Raw genomic sequence first — 20,447 nt, 5'->3', positions numbered from 1 at the left:
TGCTCACTAGGGGTCACAGTCTAATTCTAAGTGGAGAATCTGTTGGTAACACACAGAAAAAAATTGAGTGGACAGTTACCAGTAGGTTACAAAAAGATGAAAAGGATGGTATTTCAGAACCTACTGGTAGATGTAGTCTTACGTGGAGAAACACAAAATGATAGCAGTGGCAGATAGACAATAGTTCAGTCGGAAACAAAAGCAGCCACAACTTCAACAGGTGAGGTAAGGGCTAAAACTATGCCCCTCATGCGTGGAAATAAGGTTCAGTTGTCTCAAAGACCCAATGGAGCTACAAAAATGTAAGGTATGTGAACTCTAAGAGCCTGATTCCCTAAGGTTAGTTTACACTTAAGTAAATTTACTGCATTTTGGTATTCACAAACTGCACTTTTGTATTAACTCCAGCACTACATATGGCCAGCCACTGGTCCAGCAACACCCTTCCAAAGAAAATAATGGTAGGGTCTTAAAGCTTCATGTAAAATAATATAGTAATTTTTTATGTTGAGTCCCTACCTCCATTATTTTTTATTGGAGGGTTTTCCAGTACCAATGGTTGGCCATGTGTAGTGCTGGACTTTCTACAAAAGTTTAAGTTAGTTTAGTAACAAGACTATCAACTGCAGAACACACCACCACCACCATTGGCAAACTGGCTTTTATCAGCCAGCCGAACAGGTACTAGAAAATTGGAATGCCAGGTTTCTGAGATTGGCCGCACCCATTGCCATCCAGTTGTTTCTCTCTGCCTCCCGAGGTAATCTGTTCGAGGCAGCACTAGTGGTGCAGAGTCCATCATCTAAGGTAGCAGCATCCGTTTTGCTGGGGCCATACCAGAGCGCCAGAGACCTTGATTGAGGTAGCGTCAATCTTGGAGGAACAGATCCAGATGGCTTTTTAGCTAAGGGTATGAACATCACCAATCCATGGCGTCATGCACCTCAAAGGTGTGCCAGGTAGTGCACTCCCTTGGGCAAAGATGGTGCACATAGCATTCAAGAATGCTGCCAGGTACAAATCTGTAGTCGGAAACTCTGGACAGGAGAGCGCTGGCATCAGGTGTTTTGAGAGCGATGAGGATGGCTGTGGGGGAGCTGGTGGAGAAGAGTGTGGATCTGGGGCAGTGTCCTGTCGGGCCACTGGCACAGGCTTCTTTAACGAGTTTTCCTGACCAACTTCGAGGATCAGGATCCTGTGGGAGACTGAGGTAGTCCAAGTTACTTTCCTCTGCCACTTTATTTGTTTTTTATGCTTTCTCTGCTTACCAGAGGAGTGTGAGAACGGTGAACGAGCGCCGTCTAAAGCTGTGAAGGTTCAGGTGAGGAATCTGGAAGTAGAAGTATCCATCAGAAAAGGCTTTCAAGGGTGGCAGTCAGATAGGCAGTCACCTCATAAGGTACAAGTAAAAAAAAAAAAATTCACTGCCCCTGACAAGAGGAACATGTCAAGTGTCCGTTCCTCTTAGCCAGAGTAGACAGGGCAGTAGGCACTCACAAAAGGACTTCCTCTGAGTGACCAAAATCAAAGCCTAGGTCTAATGTAGAAACTAAAAGACATAGTTAAGGGGAGAACATCCATTGGGCTTGCCGAATCGGCAAGCTCACAAGAGAAACATGCAGGGTTGCCTATAAAAAACCTACAGAGGAGGAGGGTGGGGTGGGGCAGGGGGGTCACAGCTAGTCGAAGCCCTCAATAGGACATTGATCCCAACAAAGGATGTTCCTGTTTGCCTGGGCTTGAAAGACTCCTGCAGTGGCAAGCAACCTCCCCCACCCCTTTAAGCCCTGGTACTGCAGTGATACATAGCCTCTTTGAATGCAATTACTCGGTTTCATAGGTTTAAGATAACAGCTGGTTATAGGACCGCCCCATCACCAAACTAAAATGAATATGCTACTTACCAGTATGCATCTGTTCTTGGCATGTAGGGCTGCTGACATTCATATCTGTGCATAGATCGCCGCCTAGTGTTGGGTCCGGATGATTGCACGTTGTCCTGGAAGAGTCTTCGAAGTATCCTGAGATAGGTGACTCCTCCCCTGGACCACAGTGCGCATGGGCATCCTCTCCATCCTCAGATTGTTTTTCGCCATTGTGGCAGTGATGGAGTAGATACAGAAAGTGATGACCATGCTATACAGTAATTCTGAGAGCTGCAGCTGCTACAGGCGCCGGGGAGGAGGGAGGGCGATATGAATGTCAGCAGCCCTACATGCAAAGAACAGATGCATACTGGTAAGTAGCATATTCAGTTCGAGGCATGTGGGCTGCTGAATTCATATCTGTGCATAGAATATATAGCAGTACCCACTATTAGCGGCGGCCACCAGTGCCAGCTGCAGCGGTCTGAAAAAGAGTTTTGAGAACAGCCTGTCCTACAGCTGCCTGCTGTTTTGATTGCACATCTACACAGTAGTGTTTGGTAAATGTATGTGTAGTGGACCAGGTGGCTGCTCTACATATATCATGCAAAGGAATGTTTCCTAGGAAAGCCATGGAGGCCCCTAACTTACGTGTTGAGTGGGCTCGTGGGGGAATCGTTAATGTGCGTTTAGCCTTTTGATAGCAAATTTGAATACATTTAACGATCCATCTGGCTATACCTGCTTTGGAGATAGCGTTACCTTTGTGGTGTGGGGCAAAGGCAACGAAAAGTTGTTGTGTTTTCATAAAGGGTTTGGTCCTGTCGATATAATACATGAGGGCCCTCTTTACATCTAGGGTATGGAGTGCCCTTTCAGCGACAGTCTGTGGGTTTTGAAAGAAAACCGGCAGTTCAATAGTCTGATTCATGTGGAACTGCGATACCACCTTGGGCATGAACTTGGGGTTGGTACGTAGTACAACCCTGTTGGCGTGAACTTGTATAAATGGCTCTTGGACGGTCAGTGCCTGGAGTTCACTAACTCTTCGTAAAGAAGTTATCGCGACTAGGAAAGCTACTTTCCAGGTAAGGAATTGAATCTCGCATGAGTGTAGAGGTTCAAAGGGTGGACCCATCAGGCGTGTGAGGACCAAGTTGAGGTTCCACATTGGGGCTGGTGGGTGGCTTGGAGGAATTACTCGTTTGAGTCCTTCCAAGAATGCTTTGATGGCAGGCACTCTGAATAGAGAGAGGTGCTGCCTGGTCTGTAGATAGGCTGATATTGCGGTCAAATGGACACGTATAGAGGTGTACGCCAGAGTGCATCGGTAGAGGTGCAATAGGTAACAAATAATGTTTTGGATGGATGCGTCTAGCGGGTTGATGTCATTATTATTGCAATAAATGACGAACCTCTTCCATTTGGCTGCATAGCAAGCTCTGGTAGTGGGTCTCCTGGCCTCCTTAATGATGTCCATACAGTCAGGTGGCAGGTTGAGGTAGCCAAACTCTAGGACTTCAGGAGCCAGATTGCCAGGTTCAGCTGTTGCGGATCTGGGTGCTGAACCTCTCCCTGGTTCTGCGTCAAATGCTCGGGTTTGACCCGCAGCCGTTGATGCGGCACCACGGAGAGTTCGAGAAAGGTGGTGTACCACGGCTGGCGTGCCCACGTTGGAGCAACCAGGATGAGTGTCAGAGAGTGTTGTCTGAGTTTGCGTGCCACCAGCGGTATTAGTGGTGCTGGGGGAAAAGCGTACGCAAATCTGCCGGACCAGTTCATCCATATCGCATTGCCCTGCGACTGCGGATGTGGGAACCTGGCGGCAAAGCTTTGGCATTTTGCGTTTTCGCTTGTGGCGAATAGGTCTATGTCTGGATGACCCCACTGCTGGAAGTACGGTTGGAGAACTGATGGGTGTAACTCCCACTCGTGCATTTGGTGGCTGTGTCTGCTGAGCAGATCCGCCATCTGGTTGTCCTTGCCGGGGAGGTGTTCCGCCATGAGGAACATGTTCCTCTGAATGGCCCACTTCCACATGCTCTGAGCCAGATGAGACAACTGTGGAGAGTGTGTTCCTCCCTGCTTTTGTATGTAGTACATGGCGGTCATGTTGTCCGTCCGGATCAACACGACTTTGTTGCACAAGTGTACTTTGAATGCTTTCATTGCTAGGAAGATTGCCATCAGTTCTAGAAGGTTGATGTGCATCTTCTTTTGTTGTATTGTCCATAGTCCCTGCACTGTGTAATTGAGTACATGAGCTCCCCATCCCTGGAGAGACGCGTCCGCTGTCAGTATTATTTGTGGAACAGGCTCTTGGAACGGTCGGCCCTTGCAAAGGTTTTGTGGATTCCACCAATGCAGAGAGTTGTATGCCCGACCGCTCACCAACACTAGGTCTTTCAACTGTCCTTGAGCCTGATTCCACTGACGTGCTAAGCACTCCTGGAGCGGGCGCATATGTAGTCTCGCGTGTGGGACTATGAAAATGCAGGAGGCCATCATGCCTATCAACTGCATGAACACTCGCGCGGGCAGGGAGTGTTGTGGTTTGAACTTTGAAATCAGCATCTGTATGCTGTTGATTCTCACTAAATTTGGCTGAGCTGTGGCCGCCAGAGTGTCTATGGTCGCACCGAGGTACTGTTGTACGTGTGCGGGCTGGAGATGGGACTTTAGGTAATTTAGTGAGAACCCCAAACTGTGAAGGAGGTGAATGGTGCGGGACATGTGGCTGGCACATTGTTGGGCTGACTTTGCTTGAATGAGCCAGTCGTCCAGGTAAGGGTAGACGTGCATGTGCTGCCTCCGCAGATGTGCCGCTACAGTAGCTAGGCACTTTGTGAAAACCCTGGGTGCTGTTGTCACGCCGAAGGGAAGGACTTTGAACTGAACAGTGAACCTGAGGTATTTTTTGTGTGAGGGGTGAATGGGTATGTGGAAATACGCATCCTTGAGGTCCAGTGTGGCCAGGAAGTCTCCCTGCTTGAGCAGCGGGAGGACTTGCTGTAAAGTGAGCATGTGAAAATGCTCGGAGAGAATGTACCGGTTTAGGGGTCTCAGGTTTAATATAGGTCTGAGCGACCCGTCCTTCTTTGGGTTTAAGAAGTACAGGGAGTACACCCCCGTACCTTGCTCGTGGACGGGTACGACCTCTGTTGCACCTTTTAGTAGCATACTTTGCACCTCCTGCTGTAAGAGCGTTAAGTGCTCTGAGGACATAGGACGGTTTTTTGGAGGTATTGTGGGCGGAGTTGAGGTTAATTCTAGGCACTAACCGTATTTGACAATATCTTTGACCCACCTGTCCGTGGTGATGGAGTTCCACGTGGACAGGAACCTTCCCCCGACAGGTGTTATGTGGTCGGGAGGAAGGGAGAGGGTGTCACTGCTTGTTCTTGGGGGAGGACCTGGTGTTGCCGTAGCCGCGTCCTCTGCCCTTTGTGCTGGAGCCACAATATCCACCCCGGGTGTTTTTGTCGTAGGTGCTCTGTGTGTTGCCTTTGTTGCATGTTTGCTGTGACCCCTGTCCTCTACCTGCTCCTCTATTTCCGGGGCGACGAAAGGAGCCGCTCCGAAAGGACTGCGTTTGTAGAGCCCCCATGGACTTTGCAGTGTCCGTGTCTTTTTTTATTTTCTCTAGGGTGGTGTCAACCTCCGGCCCGAATAAGTAGTCGGGGTTGACAGGTTGGTTGAGGATGTTATTTTGTACCTCAGGTTTGAATCCGGAAATTCGCAACCAGGCATGTCGTCGCAACATGACGCTAGTGTTTATGGCTCTGGCAGCTGTATCCGCGGCATCCAGTGCACACTTAATGGATGCATTTGTGAGGAGCTGTCCCTCCCTGATGAGGATCTCTGCACCTTCTTTGTATTGGTCAGGGAGATGTTGGAGTAGTTGTTCTAATGTGTCGTAGTGTGCTCGATCGTAGCGAGCGAGGAGCGCCTGAGTATTGGCAATACGCCATATGTTAGCCGCCTGTGCGGCAACCCGTTTGCCGGAGGTTTCTAGCACCTTGGACTCTTTGTCCGGGGGAGGAGCATCACCTGTTTGCGAGTGTGCCCTCTTGCGAGCATTCGCAACTACAATTGAATCCAAAGGTAACTGGCCTCTAATGTAGGTGGGGTCCCCAGGCGCCGATCTGTTTTTGTCGATCCTGGGGTTTATTACTCTTGCCCTGGTGGGTTCCCTGAAGATGTCCTTTGCTGGTTTGAGGACACCCTTTAACATAGGTAGAGTTTTAATGTTCCTTTCTGAGGATGCGAAAGTGTCCATGAGAAAGTCGTCCTCTACGGTGTCAGAGTGAAGTTGCACCCCATGATTGGCCGCAGCACGTTCAATTAAGGCGTTAAACGCGGCAGTGTCCTCTGTGGGAGATGTTTTTTGCTCCATAGAGTTGCGGGTCCTGTGCATCTATAGGTGTACCGGAGTCGACAGGGTCATCCCAAGCTTGATCAGGGTCCTGTTGGCCTTGAGGGTCCATTTCTCCGGGGTAGGGGACGTGGTCACCCATGTAGTCCTCCAAAACATCTGTGTCGGAGTGTGTGGGAGAGAAGGACAGTGGATCCTGGTAGGGGGAATGGAGAGGTTCGTAAAGAACCGGTTCCGAAACCACTGGTAGCTTTCTTTTAAGTGGGATCCGGAAGGAGTCCAAAGCTGGCTCTGAAGTTATTCTCCTTTTGTGGAGCAGCATCCTGCCGGTGTCGGCGTCGATGATATGTGACGGAGACGTCTCCGCAGGAGAACATTCGGCAGGCGTGATCGTGGTGTGGGTGACCCGTGTCCTGATTTGGAACATTTTCGGGGCCGTGGATGGCGGCAGGCCAAAAGTAATGTTGGCCGGTGCCGAAGAGGCTGTTGGAGCTTTTATTGGCTCGGAGCCCGATGTGTCCTGGAGGACTGTTTTGTGTTTGGTGCCGTGCGCAGCAACGGGCCGCACCTGGAGCGCCATCGATTTCTTTGCGCCGACCGGTTCCGTAGAAGCGGGCGTGGACTTTTTCGGCGCCGGTGAGTCATCGAGTCGAGGGGCGGTAATGGCAGTCGACGTCTTCGATGAGTGTGCCTTTGGTGGTGCTGTCGAAGCGGTGTGAGACGCAGCAGGCAGTTTGACCTTTGGGGTCGGAGTCGATTGCGTCGGTGCCGGGAGCCGAGTAGGTTTTGTGGCACCGAAGGTCTTCTTCCGTATGTCGACGCCGACATCGGCCGATGCAAGCTCGGCACCGAAGTCTCGTTTGGTGCGCTCGGTGCCGATGGGTTTTGCTGGCGTCGAAGGTGTGGTGGGCCTCGATCCGACCAGCGTTACTTTCGGTTGAACCAATACAGCTTTCGGTTTCGGTTTCGAAGAAGGGAAACCAGCCGGTTTGGGCATTAATGGCTGCCGCTGAATGTCTGAGGCCGGGCCAGAGGGCGGGGCCGAAGAACTGCAGGATAGGTCTTGGGTAAGGCCCGAAGGCGATCCCTCGACCAGAGCCATAGACTGGCGCACTGGGATGTCCTCAGTCTGTACGGGTAGGCCTTGCTCGTCATCGGAGCTACTCTCTTCGGCCCCTAAGGCCTCATTGTAGTCTCCTACCTCGGTGTAGTCTTCGTCTCTGCGAAAGAGGCTTTCTTCAACGTCTTCCGAGCCGGAGTCGTGTTCGGAAACGGGGCTGGGGGGTAGGTTCTCCACGTCTTCGACATCTTCGGTCTCAGCGCTGAAGATGTCGGCCGGGGCCGGTGCCGCTTGCTGCGCTTCGAGTCTCGCTGCTCGTCGATTCCGGAGAGTCTTCTTGGATCGGAATCGGGCACAGGCCATACATGTAGATTCGTCGTGATCCGGTGAAAGGCATTTGTTGCACACCGGATGGACGTCGATGTGGGGATATTTCGCATTACATACCGGACACCGCTTGAATGGTGTCCTCGATTCCATCGTCGATGACTGGTCGATGGTCGGGTAGGAAGCGAAAAAGTTGGTTCTGGAAGTTAGTAAACTAACAAGATACCGATCGGGAACAGTACCGACGCGAACTAAAGGCCTTTTGGCCTAGAAAAAGTATTTCCTAACTTGAGTCAAGATAAGCACATCCGAACCCAATGGCGGAAAAAAACAATCTGAGGATGGAGAGGATGCCCATGCGCACTGTAGTCCAGGGGAGGAGTCACCTATCCCAGGATACTTCGAAGACTCTTCCAGGACAACAACGTGCAATCATCCGGACCCAACACTAGGCGGCGATCTATGCACAGATATGAATTCAGCAGCCCACATGCCTCGAACATCTAAAACTTTCTCCACGTATCGGTGCGCATTGCAGGATCCACTTCCTTCACATTCTCTATTGGACGGGGAACCCACCAGGGTGGTCTACTGTCACCATTTCTTTTCGCTTTGGCAATGGAGCCCTTGGCGGCGTGGGTACGGATGGATGCACAGGTGGCAGGGCTGTCGGACCACATTGCATTATATGCCGATGATGTCTTATTCTTTTTAACAGATATCAACATGACCGGGCCAAGGCTGCTTCGCATCATGCAAGTATTCGGGGAGTCGTTGGGTCTGTTCATGAATCCCCATAAATCTACCCTGTGGGTGCGAAGGGAGTAAATAGAATTGGGTTCTTGGGCATCGACGGTGCAGGTAACTACAGTGGGAGTGAAGTATCTGGAAGTCTTCCTGTCAGATTCATCAAGTGTGTCATGGGACAAAAATATTGTTCCACTATGGGTGCGGGAAGAGTTGAGCATGGTCGCACATGCCCCTCTCCTTTATGGTCGATCGGCCATCTTCAAGATGGTATCGCTGCCACATCTGCACTACCAATTGCAGAATCACCCATACCACGTCCCCCCTCAGGTGTTTCGCCAGGTCAATGCAGCTTTGGGTCAGTTTCTGTGGCTGGAGGGGCGTCCAGAGTGCGTTGAGGTTGGCCACCTCGGATGTCCAATCATACTATATGGCCTCGCACCTGTTGATATTGAACGAATGGTGGTATAGGGACAGGACGGACACCGCTTATGCGATGGAACGAAGATACTTGGGAGACTCCACTCTACATACTATCTTGTATACTAGGCATCCTTGACTAACTCTCTGCAGTTGGTCACAAAGGTGGTATTCCAGGTGTGGAAACAGGTTCTTCGTAAGATGGGGTGGTGGGGCAAATTGACGAAGGAGACTCCACTGTGGCTTAATGGGCAACTGCCACAATTGGCTGTCCTATCGGGATTTCGAGGATGGAACAATACAAGTGTCTCTGCCTTAGGGGATGTGATGCAGGGTGCGGTTCTGAAGTCCTTTCAAAACCTCCAACAGGAATATCAGATGCCGAAGACCCAATTTTATAAATACCTCCAATTTAGACATGAAATCTTTCCTAGCATTACAGGACTGGAGATCCTTCCTGACTTCAGCCCCATTGAAGCTAAAGTGCTCATGGGAGACCTACAAGATCATAAAATCTCCAAAATGTATCAATATGATAATGAAGCTATGGTTTCATGTGTTATGCGGTTTATGAATAAAGGAAAAGGACAAGGGAGCGAAGGGTCAGGTTACAGCTGCATGATACTCAATTTTCATTTACCAATATATTTGTTTGGGGAAAGGATGTAGCCTTACGGCTAGAGTGATCAACCTCGAAGCTAGGGAACCAGGTTCGAGTTTCGGCAATGATGCTTAATATCCTCGGATTCTGGGCAAATCACTTAATCTCCCCGTGCCTAACAAAAATGAATGTGTCCTTGTGTAAAGAAACTGGTGCTATGTACCCGATATCTTCGGGTCTAGATCGCCCTATATATAATAAAAAAAAAAAAAAAAAACTTTTGAATTTTTTTTTTACGTTTTCCAAGTTCCAAATCACCTACACAGGAAACTTGAAAAATATTCACATTTCAAATCTTTGTATAAAGTACAAATAAATAATGTAAAAACACAGGATACATTCAATACCAACCCATACATTTCACATAAACGAACATGAACATTTAATATACTTTACTTCTTTATCTGTGAAGTGAGATTTATCCTTTTCCTGTTCCGGTGTGAGATACAGAACTTTCTCCTCTAAGAAATAAAAGTGCAAAGAAAAAAATCATAGATAAACAAGGACACAAGCATTTGAGACCAAACAGGCAACATGACATTCCACATTTTGTCAGCAAAGGGGTGTTTATGTAACTCTTCGCCAGCACTCTCAAAGATCTAGTACAATATAAATTCAAGCATAATAAAACAATGTTATCCTGTTGTGCACCCATACCAACAATTTTTCAGCACATTTACCATTGTCAATGGGCTCAGATCCTGTGTCAATATCTTAATACAAACTGAAGAGCTAATATAAAACATGGAGGGATTTAAAAAATAAAAATAGTTAAGATTTAAACTAAATTACTCAGTATTTACAAATCTGAAGTGACGAATACAAGGAATGCAGACTAAAAAAATATCCTTAACGTTCAGCAAAGCCAAATACCTAAAGGTTTTCTTGGATGTTGTGAGCAGCGTAGTCATCTATGAACTAAAAAGGAAATCACTAAAATCTGAAAGATTACTGCAATTGGTTCACTGTTCATCTGATGACCGATATCAACTCCAGGACCATAAGTAAAGTTTGAAAGCTATGCTTCAAATTCTTCACAATCTGAGAAGCCCTTTGATGAAATAACTTGACAGCCCTGATGAATCAGGTGAGCAGGAGGAAAATGGAATTAGTGTCATTGTTAGGTCTCGTCTAGCGAAAGCAGCGCTTGAGCGGCTCTCGCTATTGCGAGTACCTTTTGGAATCGATTCTCCGAAAGCATTACATGCACGCGCAGGGATGGACAAAGATGGCTGCTCTAGCCATTTGTCCAAACCTAACAGCATGCGCGTGCATGTAAGGGCAGTGGACAGCCCGCCACCATCTTGTTGAACACGGCGTGCTTTCACTTTAAATGCAGTTTAAAGTGAAAGCACGCCGCCATGCGCGCACACTGCACGCCAGCCTGGCCAACCTCCCTTGTTTTAAAACGCAGTCACTTGGGACAGTCTTCGTGTGCATTTTACAGACCAGGTGTCGAAGGACCCTGCTCAGTCTTCGCTCCTGCCAGACATTTAAACCCTGCCACGCCGTGATCTGAATTAATGAGACGCGATGCTCTCTCCACCTTCTTCCCCGCTGCCGCCGATCCCTGCCAAAAAGTCAAATTGAATATAACCCTTCATTAAAGATGTATAATCCGATCGCCTGGCCGTAGCAGAAAAAGCACGCGTGTAAGCTGCCAAGCAAGCAAGCTGGCTACTACTACTACACAACTGCAGAACGACAAGACCTGACTTGCAGGTTATTTACACTACCTTCAGAGTGTAAACTAGATGAACAACCCCATCTCTCCCCTGACCGACACGAGAAAGGATAGATTTTAAATCCATGGTGCTAGAGTCACCCTTTGCGCACTGAATTCACGCTCATCCAGACCCAATACTGAAAGTGCATTTAAAGTTATGGCGTGCACTTACTTAAATAGCTCTTTCTTGTGCATTTTGTAAAGTTTCAGAATAGTTATACATCGCACGATTGACAGATCTCAAACATCTTTTAGCGCATTCATGCACATCTATGGCGTGCAATGTATGCATTTAACATGCCGGAGTCTTGTTAATGTAACGTGCGCAAGATGAAGTGTGCACGAAAATTACCAGGGTATGCCTCGGCCCACACCATCATTTTCTCCAGTCAGAACCCAGACGTTTCCTCAACCATTTTCGTAACGTTGCATTTTCTGCTGTCTGGTCCAGGGCTGACGTTTCACATTCACCTGGAGCACATGTTGTAATTAGCATTCTTGCTAAATTTTGCATTTACTAAACACAGTAAAAGGACGACCAGAAAGCTGTGACATAGTGACACAGGCAATCGGCCATCCTTACTTTGTGTATGCCAAAGGCAGCGCATGATATGACGTGGCCGACAGCTTTTAGGAACTCTTGAAGGACTCATTACTGGGGTCTCCATCTCTGGCCCCAATGACTGCCAATTGTAGATCATTTTTTCTTTTGTATGTGATGTCTGCAATCACTCAGCTGGCTTTACGTCACTGGAGATGTTAACCAACTCGGTGGAGTTCACCTGAAGCCTTTCGGCCTTTTAATTAAACCAGCGTGCTGATTTTCAACACTGAAGGCAGGGACAACAAAAGCCACATAGGAGGCAAGAGTCACCAGAACAGGTGGGAATAAGGGAGAAGACAAAGTCACGGGGATAAATTGGGCCGGGAGAAGAATGATCGATAGAGTACAACTGGAGCTGGGTGGAGAGTGGGAAATAAAGGTATTGTGGCAGGGTGCAGATAGTACACTCACACTGCAGAGGGGTGATGGGCTATAGGCCCCAGTAGTCCAGTCAATCAGAGAGCAGCGTAGGACGATGGGCGGACGTTAGTGAATAGATCACCCCCACCATCCTCCATGGCTAATCTTGCCTCCATCCACTGCTACAGTTTTAAAGTCCCCATCACCAAACGCAGTAAAAAGCAGCGTGCGAACTCTGGGACCCTTACACCGTATACCACCACCCATATCTTAAAGTGAACCACAAAACCTCCTACTATATGGTCACCAAATACTAGACACACCAAACAATGCACACAAGTATATACACAATAGTCTGCAACTACACCCTACCTCACCTTCACAACATACACCACATTTACCTACACCACCTGCATCTTTTCAGGGAAGATGGCTTAGCAGCAGAGTAAGCAGGCATCAGCACTATTGTACAGTATCTTTTACATCAAACATGTGCCACCTTTTACAACCTTCATTGCCATCAATACTTATGCACCAGACCCTATAGCGCAACTGCACTTTATACAACTAAAACACTGACTAAACCGCCTACTTCTTGCAACCTTACACTATTCTGTAAAAACGGAACTACCTACACTACCCAACTCCTATGATACTATGAGATTTTAATTTTCCATTAGTGTAACTGTACTTACTGCAGTCGATTTCCGCTTATACTGCCAGAAATTGAGTTATTTTGGGAAGGGGTGCCCTACCAATTCAAAAAACCCATTCTGATTAGGTCAAAACAGTTCTGCTAAAATATCTGCTCAACCCCTCATAGTTATGGTACAAGCAGCAGGTCATCTCCGCAGAAGTGTGTGCTAAGTCCAAGCAGTACCAACAATTTCAAAGTAAAGAACACAACACAAAATTACAAAACCAATTTAGAACAGAGGAACTTTTAAGGGCACAAATACACCAAGATCATCAAAATCGGTGGAGAACTGGACATATGGATTTTAAAGGTCAAGTCAAAAAGCTCCTAGAATAAGTCAAGCACCATCGAACAGTAACAGTTCAAAGTAGACTGGGACCTAGGAGGAATTTCAAGCTGACAATACAGCAGAGATCAGATTCCAAGCCATGCAGATTGTCCTGGTCACTCCAGTAGCACCTTAATCTTCTGGGAAGGCTGCTGGGAAACAGGTCCCACTCTAGCCAGGTCTCCTGCAGGGTGTAGTCCTCCTTAGTTGGCTGGGCCCTCCAGGAAGAGTCATTTTTGTTCCCCTGAAGCAGCTAAACAGGAGGCCAACAACTTGACCTTTGAAGAGAAGTTCCAATCCTGTGGTGGCAGCAAGATTTAGGGGTCCTTGAGTCCTTGTGAGTCGTCTTCTTCAAGAAAACAGAGTTAAAAGTGGGGATTCTTCTTCCAGCAGGGCCGCCTTCTTCAGATGGAATCTTCCTAAGTCCAGGATGCTCGGAGGAGTTTGTGCTGATCATGCCAGATTTATTCTGTGCACTATACAGTGACTAGAGAAATTCTACTCAAACCAAACAATATGCTTACAGTCCCCTTAACCTCCCTTTGCAGCACTTACTTATTGCCTTGCTGTACAATTACACAGGAGTCAGTTTAAAGATGGCAGAACCTAGCTGCCTTAAGGTAGGCCTGTCTTCAGCTTCTTGGGAACTCCCCCACCTGACCGGAACAAAACCCGGTTAACTTTTTATGATTTGCCAGATGCGCAATACACAGAGCCTTAAATTGAACTCCGCAGCTTCTGGGTAGCCAGTGGAGGGAGTTAGCAAACTGTCTTTGAGATGCCTAGCAGGATTTGGGCAGCGGCACTCTGAATAATTGTAACTTTTTTTTTAGGACGGACATTGGGCTGCCCAAGTACAGTGAATTCCCATAATCCAAGCATCAGAGAATCAGTCCCTGGATCACAGTCTTCCCTACTTCTATCAGGAGCAACTTCAGGGTCTTTAAGGATCTTAACAAGGACAAAGCAATTTCTGGCCACTTTTTTTGCTTGGGAGGCCAAGGTATGACGCATGTCAAAAGTAATCTCTATGCTCTTTATTTCCATATTAGGGGATGGACGTTCTAATGAGGGAGGCCAGCTGATCGGATCCCAAAGTGATGGATTATTGCCGACCACCAAAATCTCTTTTTGCCCCATTTAGTTTTTGGCAGCTTGATGCCCTCTGTTTGGACACCTTTTCTAGGTAACTGTTAAGTTCTGAGGAGGTGGAACCTAAATTGGGAGACGGCAAAACAATCATCTGGTTATCTTCCGCCAAAGACACCATCTTAAAACCAGAAGAATCAAGGATAGCTGATGGGGGCCGGATGTATGTTTAACAAGCATTGGCAAAGCCAATAGGTCTCGCCTTTGGGACCTTACAAGTGTTTAATTAACCAGCACAATATCCTTGGTGCAACAAAATCACGTGTTGCATGGCTAGACACTTATAAGGTTCCAAAGGCAAGACCTATTGACTATGCCAATGCTTGTTATGGTCTGGCTTGACAGCGTAGCCACACAATGTGAACATCCCTAGAAAGGGGATTTGGCTCCAGTCACATTGCGAGCTAGGAGTACATGTTTTGATGAGACTAAAGTAGAGTGCTTCCACAAAAAACTGCTTGCCCTCCACACAGCTGTGACCATTTTGTTTAATTATCCAGCTGCCTAAGCTTGAACTGTAAGGGGCACACACAGCACTGGTTTGTTATTGAAGTATCTTAGATAAGTAGATAATGTATTCTCTGGCAGCAGCATAGATGAGACGGCACTAATTATTCTACATAGATTTTTAGGTCTGGTTCGACAAAGCAACTGTCACCTCATCTTTAAACCTACAGCAATATTATTCTACAGTTCTTTGCTTCCACACAAATGATATCTATTCAATTGCTTTTTACTTGTAATGCGGCACATTACCATACAACATTCCTCTAAAGACCGACCTATTTGTATTTTTTCTTCAACATTTTAAAAATTGTTTAATTTTTCTTCTAGAGTCTTTAGTCAAACTAGGAAAAGTAGCCATATGTCACGTTAGCGTGGGGATATCAGACAAGCCGTAGTGTGAAAAAAATCCAAGGCATAAAGATTCTAAATCAGTTGCTGTTCTATCCTGCCAAATGCTGGTTAGGGTTATTCGTAATCTTGTAGCTCTGAAAGCTTGGCCATAGGAAGCATATTACCACAATATAATTCAAAGATGTGCACATCTTCCAGATTAGATTATTGGCTGGGTGTTAGACCTCTCACTCAGACATGCTAGCCCGAATAATTAATATGCAGTGCTTGTGTAATTTGCCTAGATTTTCACAAAAATCAGACCCCAAGTTTAAAAAGTTAATTATTTTGGTGGGTTCATCTCACACTTCCCCTGGGTCTCCTGTATGTGGGGGTACCAGACAGATATAATTGAACAAAGGGGTTCTGGTATATCCCTGCATGTAAAGGATACCTCCCACCAGTCCAATATTGGAAGCTTTGTAGACCGTAGCTGCCCCTTTATTGGAAAAACCACCAATGGGTCATATGGAAACATTTGCACACCGTTAAGATTACAAAATGAAGTACCAAACTTTCCTTGCCCAAACTGGCTAGCTAATTTGCTGCATTTAATATGCAGACGCTGTGTTTTTGCCACTTACATAAAGAAGCGATTTCTACGACATTCTTCCTTACAAGGATAAATGGTCCATCAATCCCATTTTACTGTGTGCCGTGCCATTTTAATGGAACGCTGTGAGAAAGTGCCATCTTTCTTGCATGGTACGCCCCCACATTTTGCTGAATGTACTTTGACTGAGTGTGCCCTGGACTCCTCCCAATCAGGTGCCCAGGGCCTATGTTCCTCCCCTAAAACAAACCAAACCCAAATTGGCAAACCCTGGCCACAATGCAGCCCCTGGTAAATGGTACCCTAGGTACCCAGGGCCTTGTGACCAGGGAAGGCCTCTAAGGGCTGCAGCACTCATTGTGCCACCTTTAGAGGCCCTGTACCCTTTCTCACACACACTGCCTTTGCAGGCCGAGTGTTTGGGAGCAAGACAAAAACAAAGTCGACATGTCACACATCCCTGTGTGCCATGCCCATCACCTACACTGCCATGGCATACATCAGTCACCCCTCTAGCTGGGTGCCTTATGCCAATGGTGTGGGCACAGGAGCAGGAGCCCTGTGCCCCTACAGTGCCCAGGTCCATTCCTGAGCACTGTAAGTGCAGTGCTGCCATTTAAGAGTACATGGTGCTGAGAGCTCGTCAAACACGAGCTCCACAGCACCATAATGGCAACACTAAAGACTGAGAAGTTTGGTATCAAACTTCTCAGCACATTAAATCCCACACTGGCATCAGTGTGGGTTTAATGTACCCAGCACCCCAGAGGGCATCTTAGAGGTGCCCCCTTAAACCTAACCTACAATCCACGTCTGCTCTGAGGCTGCCACCCAGCAGACATGTTGCTAGACCCCTGGGTAGGAGAGCCCCTTCTCTCCTGGGCCTGCAACAATGCACATCCTGGGTGAGGTGCTAAATGTCCTCCCCCAGGATGGGCAGGGGGAAGCTTCAAAGGCATGCCGCCTCTGTGAGCTTCCCCAGGCCACTGCAACCCCCCACTCCGGCGGGAAGCTTTGGCCGGAAACCCCAAATAAGGACAGGGGATGTGCCAGCCTGCTAACCCCACCCCTCAGGTGGGGGAGGCGAGGTGAAGCACATCTCCGGGCTCTCGCCATCTTGAAGATGGGGAGCCCTACCCTATCAGGACTAGGCTACTGCCCCCCTCCCACAGGAGAGAGGCAGGATAGGGGGTGTACCCACCCCAGTACAGGGACCCATTGGTCCCTGCCCTTCACCTACCGGTAACACCCCTAAATATAGTATTTAGGGGCACCCTGAACCTTCCTTCCCCAGATTCCAGATTCAAAACTACAAAGAAGAGCAAGAAGAAAGAAGACCTGCCCTGCAGCTGCTAAAAAGAGGAAGACACCAACTGCTTTGGCCCCAGCCCTACCGGCCTGGTCGACCCTCGAACCTGCTCCTGCTCCAACCCGGCATCTCTTGTGGCCAGCAACCTCACCAACCCCGGAGGACCGGGCTACCTTTTGGCTCTAAGCCCCTGGGACTCCCATGAGTAGAGGCTCTACTCAAAACCTACCTCTAATCCTTGGCAGCAGCCCGGAACCGCGAACCCAGCACACACTGCACCAGCCAAGCCTGGCCAGTGCCGGAGTGAACAAAGACCCCGAGAACGACCCCACGGCGACTGTGACCCCGAGTCCGGCACCCAAGGACCTCCCTCGACACTCCTGAAGAAGCCTGCAGCCTCAGAACAAGGCACCCCCCCCACCGCGATCAGAGGGTAAGATTTCCCGACACCAAAAGGCACCCCTGAACGCGGCACCCCGTGGCCCCCTGTGCCCAATCCTCGGGGTACCTACCTAACCTCCAACTACCCAACTTACCTCTCGAAGTGGTGGTGGCACCTGAAGAGTCCTCGTCACCGAGCTTGCAGTCTTTTTCTAAACCGGAGATTTCCCATTGAAATCAATTGAGCGCCCGAAGGCTCAAAAGCACTCTGCACCGAGTGGCCCTGGCAGTGAAAACTCTACACCTACCTACTTCCCCACTTGCCCTGAGTAAGTGACCAGGAGCCCAGCTCCCACAGACACGTGGCTTGCCAGTCAGCAGCCACCAACCAAGGCCCCCCCTATCCCTCATAGGATAACATTGGGCCTAACTCTCTCTGCACCCGGCCGCCCTAGAGTCGCTGAGAGTGAACCAACTGTACCTACCTGACCCTGGGGGACCCCTGGGTCTATGCCCAGAACCTCAACTCTGCCAGTCGAGTACTTACCCTTAAACCGATAACTCTATTTTCTTCATAGGGTAACATGGACTGGCTTTTTCGTGAAAATTCTTCTAAGTGTGGACTTTTCAAATCTTAAAATATTCACCAAAAATCAGCCGAGTAACGAAAACGAAATTACTCACCTGCTCTTAGGTGAGCTCCCAGTGCTGGATCTTGGTGCCCAGCACTGACTCTGAAAAATACTTACAATTGTTCTTACCCTTAACCCAATTTTCTTCAATAGGAAATTGACTGTTTTTCTGTGAAATTTCTTCTACGTGTCGATTTCTGCAATCTTTAAATATTCTTCAAAAATCGTATAATATCTGAAAACGTAATTACTTACCTGTTTTGGATAAAGGTCCCAGTACTGAGTCGAGGCACCCAGTACTGGATTACAAAAGTAACGAGAACATACTATACCTGCAACTTGAATTTTCTTCCATAGGGAATCATTGACTGTTTTCTTTGAAATATTTAGTGTCAACTTTTAAAATAGCTAAATATTGTTTAAAAATCATTACAGTAATTAAGTCGACTTTCATCACTTGATTCGGAGTACTGACCCAGGACTGAATCTAGGATCCATTCCTGGAATCCCAAAAGTAATCTAAAAAGTAATGTGTTGCAAATAACTTACATTTTCCATTGAGCTCAATGCATTGTTGTGTTTAAAATAGAGTCACGTGTGGGAAGTCTATCACAGGTAGTTAAGTGTTTTGTCTTCCTGTAACATAGAAACTAAACTGTTCCCACTAAGCAGTTATGGACTGCTTTTATTGACTGTAAGGGAGACGCAGCGTGAAGGGCGAGCTACTTACCAGAGCCCAGGACTTTGTGGCACCGAGCAGGGGGAAGGCAGCAGCGGCGCGAGAGACAGCAGCGCCACGAGGCCACGCCCCCAAACCAGCGGTACATTCAAATTGACCTCGCGCCTCCCGCTTCGCGGGAGACGCAGCGTGAAGGGCGAGCTACTTACCAGAGCCCAGGACTTTGTGGCACCGAGCAGAGGGAAGGCAGCAGCGGCGCGAGGCCACGCCCCCAAAACACCGGATATAGTTGGCAGCAGCTTCCCGGATGCGGGACGCGCGCGAGTGGCGCCGGGCAAAGGGCGGGCAGTCTGTGGCCGCAGGGGCCGACAAGGGCCGGGCTGGGCCACCTCCCTAAGCTCCCGAGACTCAGTAAGACTTGTGGTACATTTTGATTACTGTACTTGTTGCTGTTCTTCGCATTTTGGTACAAGATCTATTGTGTATTCCTGTATATGCTGCTAAAATGGCAGGGAAAGGGAAGCGTACAATGGGGACTGCAACAGTGACTGGGACTCTTGACCAGTTTATTACCAGAGCTGTTTGTTCTCGAACATGAAATCGCTATTACCGAGCGGCGCCTCTCAGTAGAACCAATGCATGCCAGACGTTCATCTATTGGCACATTGGCATTGGTCAAATCTCCAAACAGGTTAGAAGGGCATGCCAGCGGCGATTTGCTCCATTATGGAAACCCTGAGGCTAGTCCCATTGTGTTATCGGCTAGTGCCAGGACAAAGGAGGCCAATGATGTCTCTGCCTTGGCAGCAGAGGGTTCTTTAAGCCCTGAAGTAACCTTTCCCCAGAAAAGGGCTAGTAACAAAGTATCTAGACCAGCTAATCCTAAGAGGAAACTAGGTGGGGATGTTCAAGGAGCCAGGCAGTTGAAAATTCCTAAAACAAAAAATGCGACTAAGCCTGGCGCATCAGTACACGAAGACTGCCTGGTTGTGGGCGAAGCTCTTAAATGCCCCCCTGGTCGGCCTCATGCTGGTGATATGATCCCCCAGATCGAGCAGGTGGTCCGATCTTTAATACTCCCCCTCCTAGAAAGGGTAAAATTAGTTAGTGATAAAATTGAACGTTTGGAACAAACTATTCGACTTTTGTTCACTAAAAAACGTTGTTAAACTTTCTACAAAAGATAGTGCTAAACCCAATTCTCCATCACTTGACAATTCCTTAACCATTGTAGCTGTTTCCACCGACAACCCTCTTGTGTCAACTAATGCCAGAATAGGCTCTGGTCCTCAAAAGACCCGGGCTAAAACCTACAAGTCAACTAGGGAGGCCGGTCGGACAAATAATGTTTCTGGGGGTAACCGCACCAAGGAAGATAGGAAAGCGAGAGAAGTTGTAAACCCAGAGATTCCCCAAAACCCTACTGAATCTTCCCTGGCCCATATCCATCTTCCACCAGAATCCCTTCCTTATGTGGCAATATTAACTGGTGTCCCCGAACTAAAAGGTGGCAAATCTGAATCCTTCCAAGAACTCAAAAATAAAGTGACATTCTGGCTAAATAAGAACAGACCTATTCCCAATAACATGAACGGGAAGATTTTGTCAGAGGGGTCAGCTGGGTGGGACAAAGACCTAAAGATGCTCCGGGAGACTCCATTATCATTAACTTCAAAG

General features: G+C 48.0%; 1 protein-coding gene across 1 annotated transcript in view; it reads right to left on the bottom strand.

The window, feature by feature from the left end:
* The window catches only part of ETF1 (eukaryotic translation termination factor 1), a 274,785-nt gene that overhangs the window by 63,642 nt on the left and 190,696 nt on the right, over window positions 1-20,447 (bottom strand). Inside the window, exon 9 of the mRNA XM_085617879.1 lies at window positions 9,852-9,916. Within this exon, the coding sequence (XP_085474005.1) occupies window positions 9,852-9,916 (65 nt within the window). The remainder of the gene's footprint in view (window positions 1-9,851; window positions 9,917-20,447) is intronic.

Source organism: Triturus cristatus, chromosome 7, assembly GCF_964204655.1.
Source record: "Triturus cristatus chromosome 7, aTriCri1.1, whole genome shotgun sequence".
NCBI lineage: Eukaryota > Metazoa > Chordata > Amphibia > Caudata > Salamandridae > Triturus > Triturus cristatus.
The sequence above is the reverse complement of the archived record's forward strand: the minus strand, read 5'-3'. Positions and strand labels throughout refer to the sequence as shown.